Here is an 11,287-nt window from a genome sequence, read left to right as displayed (position 1 = left end):
ACTTTCACAGTTTATAACTCTTTTCTTTGCATCAGGTGATGCGAGAACTAATCACAAAACCAATTTGAGCTTCATATAGAGCCGTAAATGGTTTCAGAATTCACGGTCAAAGAAATTAGCTGAAAAGTAGAGTGGCTGTCGAGAATACCTGGTATCTCTCTCAGGGGTGAAACAAAAAGATAAAGACCCATACGATATGCCATCCCCCATGCCATCACAAACAAAGCAACAAAATGAAGAAGAGTGTTAAACGCTCATGGTAAGACTGCTTTAATGATTGCCAGCTTGAGCAGTAGAACATAAGCACAAACATTATTACTCAAAAATTGTTTCTAAACAAATTGAGGGAAAATATCTTACTAAATTGAACAAGATTTAGGGTAATTGCACCAAAAAGTCAGAGTTGCATCCTGTGTATATCATACATGATTAAGAACTGAGGTTGCATAAAATTATGGAAGGACATCAGCTGATAAGAAGCCATGATTGTAACCAAACAACCGTCTTCCTCCTTGAGCAATAGTCTCTTATCGCGGCACTGAGAGTCCTAATTCTGGTAATAGAGAAGATCCTGAGTCAGCAATATCCATAAACTTGACGAAGTTAAAATTAAATCAAATTAATCCTTTAACAACCCAATTAAGAAGACGTTTCTTAGGGAGAACTCCTTGATATTTATTAGCCAACAAAGTTATTATTTCATGGACTTTGTTGCTTTGCTTTTTATCCTCATGACAACTTACAGATTGACACGTATAAGACATAAATAGCAACTACATGACTAAGTACCCACCCTGGATTAATTATAACACTTGAATATCAAAAAAAATTGAGCATACATCATCAACTTCAAATCTGATTAGACACCTTGTTTGGTAACTAAGTAAAGTAGAAGAAAAAGGATATTACTTCTGAAGCATCGTGTGAGTGAAAGGTGGAAGCAAGTGAGCAAATTTATCTCACCTTCCTAAAGTTGTAGGACATGGTTAACATAGTGATACTCATTGCTCATAACTGTCATAAAGACTGATATGTGATTACAAGGAAATTTGATGCTAGCAAGCATCTAACTCGAGGCCGTAACCAAGCACGGCAGTATGGTTGTCATGCCATTCCATGGGACAATTTTTGGATTCTATTGTCAAAGATTACATGAAATGCCTCGTGGAACAAAAAAAATAGGATATACATGAATTCATAATGACATTTTCATGTTTACCCATGAATAGATAGGATATGAAGTAGGCAAGAACATTTCAAAAATAACACACTATACCAGAGCAATATCATGAACAATGGTTCAAAACATCTAGGGGTTGTATGGTTCATGGGATACAGAAAAATAATCACACGATAAAATGTGGGATTACTTAATCCCGTGTTTGGTTAGACTTTTGTTTCCGGTATAAGCAATCCCGGAATTAGTTGTACCACAATTTTGATATTATTTTTATATCACGTTCAATGTGGGATATAAATCCCGGGATAGCTAATCCCCGGATAAAACAACAAAATGACAAAATGCCCTTCTCCAAAGCATTCACCCAAAGTCCTTTAAGAAGGCCAAGGTTAAAGTTTGAAATAAGAATTTATTCAAGTTTATTTATTGTAAAACCAAACAAATGTTTTATATTATACCTTGTATATCCCATTTTTAATCCAATGAACCAAACATCGATCCAAAAAAAAGCACACACTAAATAACCTGTTATATTTAATCTCCGCATTATAATCCCGGTATAACTTGTTAGCTTGCTGGGATTAGGATTAATTTGGGATTACATTCATCCCTTGTTTTATTATTGGTATTAGCTAAAACTTATAAAATTTCAAACCAAAATCTTGATATTATCATCCCATATAGGATTATAATCCTATGATACACCGAACCAAACGACTCCTTAGTGTTGTATCCTAATGAGCCACATGAAAGTTATTTTTTGCGTAGTTATCCAAAGCAAAAACGTCGAGGAATATAGGTGCTCAAAAGTCTTCAATCATAGCAAGATAGGTAGCCATTTTAGATCAACTAAGACTCGAGACATCAAATGCTAGGGCTAGTAGGTTAATAAAAAATTTATCCAACTGATATTTTTTAAATAAGTTAAAATTAGCTGCTGAAAAGCAAGAACACTTAAGATAGCAGCAGCCTATAATTACAAAGTAGAAGAAAACATCAATTAAACCAGAAGATTTTTTGTGAGGTGAACTCTAACGTGTGTGTTTAACAATTGAATATGCACTTGATATTTGGAGAATAACTTGAACAATTCTTAGCTACGCAGTGCCTAGCACAGCTCAACCAAGACAAAAATGAGTGACATATTAAATCTATAGAGCTCATGCCCAGCATGCTTTGCAGATACGCCACTATCCTTCAGTCGCTTATGTTATTGTAGCTTAGTGTCTCTAGGAACTTTCTTTACAAATCTAAAGACTTCTACAATTTCCTTACAAGTCTAAACAATTTTGGCTTTCAATGTTCTCTGGTGTGAACTTCAGCACCTCCCTCACGAACAACTTTTTAAGTTACTACTATATCAATTCAATGTTACTGCTACAAATAATTACGACTGAATCTCAACTAGCTGCATCAACATTTGAATCCTCACTATCCATCTGCTCTATTAGGATCCATTTCATCACAATACTCAATAGTTTGGAGATCTCTAGTGCCAGTTATTGTCACTTATAAAAAAAAAACTAGTTAGTATCAATACCTCTTCATTAATATACTACAGGAAATGGATTTTGGTGAGAAATAGATCAAATGGGCCATTTCTGCATCTCTATGGTCAGAATCTCAAGTGTTATCCATGGCTCCCTAGAAGGATCCAACACATAGCGGTCAGTGGCACGGAGACCCAATATCACCTTTTCTATTCATACTGGTCATGAAGGACCTGAACAAAATGTAATTCAACTGGAATGGGTAAAAGGATTTAGGCCAGGCAAGGGAGAGTGGCCTCTGGGCAGTTGAACGCATCAAGTATGTAGATGACCTAGAAATCCTTTATGATGCTGAGACATAAAGATATTACATAATGCTGATGGAGAGTAGTTAATGTATTTAAAGACGATCTTACTAGCATTTGATGCCATATCTAATCAAAATCAACTTAACTAAGAGCCAAATATTCCTTGTTAATGTGGTTACAGGTACTGAATTACCTAGCTGAGACTAGGCTGCTATGTTGGATGCCCTAAAATACTTACTTAGGGCTTCCCCCAGGAGAAAAGTTCAAGGCAACAGAGATCTGGCAAGGGATACTGGAACTATGAGAAAATATGTTCTCTAATTAGAAGATAGAGTAGTTCTCTCTGGGAAACCGCATACTCTTTTTCCTTTCTGTTTATTTAATAAGTCTCTGTGGCCTGATAGTTTTAATCAATAGAGTCCCAAATGCTTTTCCTACATATACTATGTCTTCGTTTCCAATCCCTGCTAAAGTGGAGAGAGACTTGTTAAATAAGATAGGACTTCCTGTACAGAGAAAACTGGAGAAGACAGTCTTCCATCTGGTTAACTAGATATAAAGGAGATGAATCCTGTTTTTTAGTCTTCTTTCACTCTTATTCAACCAATTATTTCAACATGGCAGAGAAAGATAATAAGAGAAGATGTCCTCGAACTTCTTAGAGATTGAAGGTGAGCTCTTGACTCGAGGGTGAGAATTTCGTAGTTGTTCTGGTAAAGTTTCAGTGGGTGTACAAATTGATGCTTTTCAAAAATTAGGCTAGACCCATAATGGATAAAGCGAAAACAATATATTTCACTCTTTCAAGATCAAGTTTCTAATTTCTATTTTTGTACCCAGGGACAGAATCTATCTACGATTGATCCGAGTTTGAATTGAAAAAATGAAGAATCCAAGCAAGGATCTTTATGAGGTATTGGATCATGAATGCATAGCGAAGGCCCTTGCTCGAGTTCTTTGACATCGACCTTGGAGGACGAATGCGGGATTAGAGCGAATAGAACTAGTGTTCCTTTGTCACCCTCTGGTGTTCCAGCATTGGAAGACAAGAACCTCCGGATGCATAATAAAACCTTTTCTCCAAATAGCTCCAGAGATATAATCAAGGAGAGGGGGCCTCTTAGCACAAGGTGATCAAGAAGAAATATCAGAAAGACCATTCAAAAAGTACTTGTTCAGACTCCTCTACTCACGGAACCTGTGTAAGGAAATACACTAAGTGTAAACCTCCTTAAATGATGGTAGGGTTTTGTTGGGTCGGTACATATGAACCTGTGCTGACTCAAAGTATAAGAAGAGAGATGCCTCTGTGTTACCTATGTCAAAGGGAGGCTGAAAAGCTCAACCACTGGTTTTTGCCCTGCCAGTGATCTATCATCTGTGGCATGTGTTATTCACCATGCTAACTCTTTAGGAAACTGATAACCTTTGAGGAAACTAGCATAATTATCTCAATTCAAAATTAATTCAATTTCTCTCCAGCTATATAATGTTACATCCTCCAGCAGCTCCCTGTTGCAGCTTTAAATCCCCAACAGGTGTTGATATAATCCATGAGATGTTGCCATCGGCCAAATTCCCTCACCCATGAGATCTATATATTGTTTGATCGGTAAGATCTAAGTATATTTGTAGTCTAATGGTTCCAGATATTACCAGCGACCATTTTCAGATCTATTACCATTACTAATTGTCAACTGATCCTTGGCTATGTTGTGAACTTGGACAAAGAAGATAACTTCAGCCGGAGGGAATGATATAGTCATGAACTTTTGTTAAATTATTCGTCTACCATTCACTATTTAAGCAGTTTCTACTTTAAGCTTTTGTTAAATTATTAAGGGTCTTGCTAACCTACTACATTCTAACCACTTTTTAGCTCACTTAAATGTCTCTGCCGGCTCATCAAATATATGAGCTTTCTTGTCTTTTCCCTAATCCTCTATTCTTCCTTTTCTTTCACCTAGATTTGCAGCTCGTTCATTCCCTTTTCTACAGTATTACCATTGCCCTAAACAATGCTGAATGGGGGAAGTGCAAACTACTTAGGAAATGTCTCTGGTGTTTGTTGACTAGGCTGAAGGATCATTTATTCTTCTTCTTAAAGTTCAAGGGTGCCTAACAATTCTCTTCTTCTTCTTTTTTCACTTTTTAAGCGTTGATTTTGTGCCCTAAACGACTTCTTCTTCTTCTTCTGTTCTACTTTGTGCTCTGTTTTATGCTTTATGCTCTGTTTTCTGCTTTATCATATGCTTTATGCTCTGTTTTCTGGTTCGTGTGAATTAACCGTTATGTTTTTTTTTTTGCTTAATATGTTATTTTTAATGAGTTCTTAGCCATTTATCTATGCCTTTTTTTTTATTTATGTGTTAAATTGCGCTTCACATGAAAAAAATGCGCGCTTCGCTTTGCGCTTCTCGCTTCGGTCAAGCGAGGCCTCGTCGCTTTTTTGCGCTTGCTTTCCAAAACACTGGGTCTGAGGAGGGTAGAGTGTACGCAGACCTTACCCCTGCCTTTAAAAGGCAAAGAGGCTATTTCCGGAAAACCCTCGGCTCAGGTAACCACTTAAAAAATGTTGAAAAAAAAGTTCTCTTTCTTCTCGGGTAAACCAAGATTTTCATCAAGTGAATTTCTTCTCTCCATAACTTCTTAAATCTTTTCATCTTCATTACTTTGCACTACTCAATGTTGGAAGAAGGGAAAAGATACAAAAGAAAAAAGAACTTGGAAAATCATCATGGATGTTTAGGTCTTGTTTGACGATAGAAATTGTAGAGAGCGATAAAGTTTGGCTGATGCAAAGGAGGGGGAAAAATTGGGGGAATATGGTAAAAGACAAGAAGGCCCATATATTTAATGTGTTGGCAAGGACATTTTAGTGAACTAAAAAGTGGGTTAGCAAGACCCAATTTTTAATTATTATGACAATTTTCAAAAAAATATTTATAACTATAAAAATAATGTTATTTACGATTTATAACTTAAAAATGAATTGAACATAAATTAATTTTGTATTTGAATCAATTCAAGATTAATAATATTGTGTAGTAAGCTCATATTATTGTTAACAACAATCGGGGTATTTTAGTAATTTTGTCATTTTAACATGAAAATGATGCTCTTACCAAACACATCAATTGCTTATTTTCAATTTTAGCATTTTGATCTAAACACGTAACTGCTTACATAAGTTCAACTCCAGCACTTGGTGCTTAAGAGCTACTTAAATTCAGTTTAGCCAAACAGACTCTTAGACTCTCGAAGCAATATTTCTGTAACTACATCAAAACAAAGCAATTTTATTAGATGAAAAAAGGAATTACTATAGCTCACTTGAAATTTTCTTATACCACTTTGACCATTCTACCCTTATGCTTATGCCATGACCATGTCTTTTCTAAGACAAGTCATTTCACGTGGACCCACCTATCCCATCAGCAAATACTTCTTTGTATTGCTTAGCGTGTAAAAATGTCTTTGCGCAGCTTTTGCATACATGTCAGTGTTATCAAAGGCGCGCTTAAGCCCTGAAGCGAGGCTCAAAACATGTTGAGCGCTTCGCTGCACTTAGTGGGTGCTTCAGTGATGTCATCAATGGCACTTAGTGGGGCGCTTCAGTGATGCCATCAGCTCTAAGGCATACTTTTCCTTGCCAATGAGCATAATTCTGAAGAGGAGACATTAAACAATCTATGTTTTACTTTATCGTAAGTTTTCTTCAATTTCTTTGTCCATATATTTGGTACTCATGCTTTTAGATATTAGTCTTGGACTAACATACATATTTGTAGTTTTTCTCCATGCCTTTCCCCGTTAAAGCCTGCGTTTTGCGCTTACAACCTCATCAGACCTTAGAGCTTTTTTGCGCTTAGCCTTTGATAAAAATGATGCATCTATTAGCAGAATCTATGGTTATAATATAAAATCTAAGGAACCTAAAATCTATTTTTAGCAGCCAAATTTTTTCAACAGTAAAATACAAGGTAAGAAGAATAAATAATTCATTGAGTGAGGAGGAAATTCGAATTGACTTAATTAAATACTTAAATTATATACAAATAGGAACTTACAAATGACTATATTTCTAGGTTAAATATTAATATGTTAAATTTAAAATTGAGCTTGAGTATATAAAAATTGATAAGTTAAAAGGATAAAATATCCTACCCTGAACACATTCCTTGTGCTTATGATTTAGCAAATGTATCAATATGACACTATCAAAATTTTCAATCTAAAATTCCTAAAACACTAATTGGTACATAATATTTGGTCTAGAAAGAATAGATCATATGAAGCTGGAGGTCCAAGGATAATTTAATTTCTAAGAATGAATTTTAAAATGATGCTATCGCAAAGAGTAAAGTTATCCCGTATATTTTTTCAAAAATAAGAGTATTTGATATTAATAAAGAGCATAGTGCTTAGCACGACTTACTTTCACCAGTTAGTAATATATATATAACATATTCTAGTTGTTAGTTTCAGTATTCCTGCAAACAATCGAAGGGCAGTTAAGTACCCCAAAAATGATTGAAAGAATTCAGATCCTTCTTCCTACTCATTCTTCATATTTCTCTCTTCCGTTTCCTTCCAAAAGAAACTCAGTTGCTATTTTCCGGATTTTTTTTCATGATGTCATATTCCACTATTCCTGCTGATCATGGATCCTTCATTGTACCTCTAATTTTCATTTTATTATTCTATTTTTATAACTGAGAAATCCCTGGGCTAATGGCGCATGGTTTGAAACTCGATGGATAGTGCCTGATTTTTCATTCTTTTTATTATTCATTTAATCTCACCCTACTTTTTCCTTCTATATCAATCCTCATCCAATCTCATTTTTTCTTTGTTATGCTGCCTTCTTTGCTTCCCTCTAGCTCCTAACTGTTTCTAGGTTTCTCTTCTGCTGCTCAAACCATTTTGCAAAAAAGAAAAAAAAATGGTTGAAGACTAAGTTTATTGGAGCAAAACTGAAAGCTCTTAGCTGATCATAGCAAACCAAAAAGAACTCAGATCAATTTCTTAGTCTCCATACAAAAATGTATGGCTTTATGTTTTCATATTAATAAACTGGTGATAGTGTTGGTACTAAGTGAGCAAGCAAAACCAAACATCAGGAAGCACATGCTACAAGAAATTTGGCCTTGTATAGTCAAAGACAGATCACATGAAGAAAAAAAATGAGATCGATAGCTTGCACTGGTCGATGCAACCCACCTAGCCCAGAATTTTACCTAGTTCTAATTTACTGGCAAAATAAAAAGAAACATAATCAAATTTCCAAAACTAGCACTGAAGAAGTATGACATATTAAACAACACACTAAAAAGGTGATTAGCCTAAAAAAATGCACAATGAATTGCCTAATCTCAAATCATTCCACATATAGGCTTTCGGCATCAACGCACTCATGCTGATAAATGCATTTAACTTGAATGCCACAGATACATTCTATACTTGACGACCATAGACACAAAGACAAAGGAAGACAAGCTTCACAGTAAATGTTCCTAGCATTTGTTTCATCAAGTCACAAAAAGAAGAAACAATAAATTACCTAGGATAAACTTCCCTTGTAACATAATTTCTCAGCACTAAACAATCAGTATATAATAGCAGCTAGACCATACTACCTAAAACACAACCACAGTCACTGCATTGACCTATAAATGCAGTATAATCTTATATATACACATTACAATATTTGACAAAGGGTATTCAACTGTCATCCTTCAGTCTATGTCGCTCCGCAACTGAACGTCCACAATGAAAATGAATTATATGCAAAGATTCAGCCATCAAAGTTAGATTCTTGATACTATATAACAAACAGTAAAACCATAGGAATATATAAACATGATTTTAAAAAAAAGTGGTTTTTGCTTACAGATACAGATTTTAAAATATCAAACTCCTGGGTTGGCACTGCAGAGCATACCCTGAGACAACGATCTGGAGCCCTTGGAATCAATGCCAAGGCAAGATGTGAGTCGAGCCGAAGAGACTGCACTGTGGAGCGGCAACAGAGATTGAAGACAACCCATTTGAGGTAATGGCCTGAAACATCAAATCAATCGTCAAAATTGAATCTTTATATTCAATAATTGAATTGGGGATTTTTTTAAACTTGCCTTGAGAGTGTTGGAAATGGGCGAGGGAGGTTAAAAGAGGAAGTGGGTATGCTACTGCTTGATTGCTTGTTCATTGTGGATTTGAAAAGGTTAATTGCTGGTCTTGAGAGTGTACGACAGCGAGACGCCATTGCAGATGAGAAACACAATAGCTTCACACTGATCTGATATTAGGGTTCGCAAACAACAGGGTTTTACTGAGGTTTTCGAAAATGTTGTTTGTACCATATGCTGTAATATATTGTACTACTACTTCTTTCAACAAATGCCAAATAAGAAAATTCTTTGCATTTTGCCCTTTCAATGTGTGCATTATTTTTTTCAATTGTACATTTGTACTATATCCTTTTATAATGTGTTGCTAAAATTTAGTAGTGTTTATGATTTCTCTCCTAATATCTGTATTTTTAGAAAAAATTACGAGCTAGTACGACTAGCCCAATATTTAAACAAATTTGGGCTCATATTCTTTAATGGAATTTTTACCTCCTATAGCAAGGGAGTTTTGCAGCCTTACCTTATTTTTATGTCACCTTTTAACCTATACCTTATTTTTAAAAACTATTGATTTGGTAACTAACTAACAAAAAATTGGTATTAATATGACCATTATACCCCTTCCAAAACATATAAAAGATGCATCAACCATACCCAGATTCAAATTCTAGAGCCGTATCTCCTCCATCACTCCGTCTCTCCTAAGATCGCCTATCGCAAACCAGATTTGAACCAGATTCAAATTCAAAATTACAAAATACATTGTAAGTATTCAAATTCATCTAATTTTGATTGATTGAATTTGTTTGACGAACTTCACTGATATGCTGAATTTGTATTCTAAATCTGTTTGACGTTCACTTCTAACATTCTAATCCAAATATGCTGAAATTGTTCGTTTATTTGCTAAACAAGCCGAAGTTATTTAGTTCATATCTAAAAACTTCATTAAAACGAGTTATATGAGTGTTATCATTGTTTATTTGCTGAACAAGCTGAAGTTATTTAGTTCATATTTAAAAAATTCAGCAAAACGAGCTGAAGTTTTCCTCCTACACTGGTTAAATATTAAACATAAATTAAAATTTTATATTACAAAAAACTTAAGCATTAGTTGCTGAAGATTTTTACGTAATCTGTAAAAACTTCAGCAATATGAGCTGATGAAGTTTTCCTCCTACTAGGTAAAAAAAGACATAAATTAAATTTACATATTGCACAAAAAACTTCAGCATATGTGATGAAATTGTTTAGTTAATATTTAAAAACTTCAGCATATGTGCTAAAAAATTTTAGTTAATATTTAAAAACTTCAGCAGGCAGAGCTAAAGTTTTTCAGTTAATATTTAATACTTAAGCAAGAAAAAACTAATTAACATAAACTTAACATTAGAAAAAATGCACAAAAAACGCACAAAGAACTTGTAACAAAAACTTAACATTTCATTAAAAATTAAAACGATAAATTAACATAAATAATAAAATAACAAAAAAAAAAATTAATTGTCCATATTATCATCATCGTCGTCGTCGCCGTCGTCACTACCAGGTGGACGAACATCTTCATCGGCAAGATTATCAAATCTTGCATACATCAGAAGCGTATCGAGCTTGTTGTTGATTTCTTCGAGCTCCCTGTCGTATTTGTCTATGAGCTCATCCAGTTTTAACTCAAAGGCCTCCATAATGTCTTGCTTCATTTCTTCTATTTTTTGCCTGATGACAGTATCCATTTTTCTTGTTTTTGTATTTTATGTCTGCTAGAATATATTTGTTTGAGTGAATAAACTCTCAAAATATAGCGTACTTTTATAGGAGAAAAAAACTTGTGCATGGTATATGAAAAGGCAAAGAGGAATTTTAAACGTTGTCTAAAGAAAAACGTGCATGAATGTGATAGGGATGTAATTATTGTACTAACACATAACCCCAACGGAATATAATTACTACTTTAATTGTCTTTATTATGTTCACTCCTGTGTACTATGCAATTAATGCTGAAACGTGCTCAAGTTTATTGAATTCATTTTCTAAAACTTCAGCTCAATGTGCTGAAGTTATTTAGTTCATTTCTAAAAACTTCAGCACTTGATAAGCTGAAGTTTTTCTCCTGCACTCGATAGTTTTTGTCCTAAAGCTTTTTCAAATAACTTCAGCTCAATGTGCTGAAGTTAT

The 11,287-nt window shown here is 34.5% G+C and overlaps 1 protein-coding gene across 2 annotated transcripts; it reads right to left on the bottom strand.

The window, feature by feature from the left end:
• Positions 248-9,418, bottom strand: LOC109223882. Of its 2 annotated transcripts, none has more exons than XM_019388352.1 (3): positions 9,116-9,418; positions 8,872-9,041; positions 248-553 (listed from the first exon to the last, which is right to left on the bottom strand). In XM_019388352.1, the coding sequence occupies exons 1-2, from the start codon at positions 9,244-9,246 to the stop codon at positions 8,891-8,893; spliced, it is 282 nt and encodes a 93-aa protein (XP_019243897.1). In that variant the 5' UTR covers positions 9,247-9,418; the 3' UTR covers positions 248-553; positions 8,872-8,890. The 2 variants fall into 2 exon arrangements, with proteins under 2 accessions (XP_019243897.1, XP_019243898.1); XM_019388353.1 differs by having other exon boundaries at positions 8,923-9,041; positions 9,116-9,416.

The sequence above is a fragment of the Nicotiana attenuata genome, chromosome 3 (assembly GCF_001879085.1).
Source record: "Nicotiana attenuata strain UT chromosome 3, NIATTr2, whole genome shotgun sequence".
NCBI lineage: Eukaryota > Viridiplantae > Streptophyta > Magnoliopsida > Solanales > Solanaceae > Nicotiana > Nicotiana attenuata.
The sequence above is the reverse complement of the archived record's forward strand: the minus strand, read 5'-3'. Positions and strand labels throughout refer to the sequence as shown.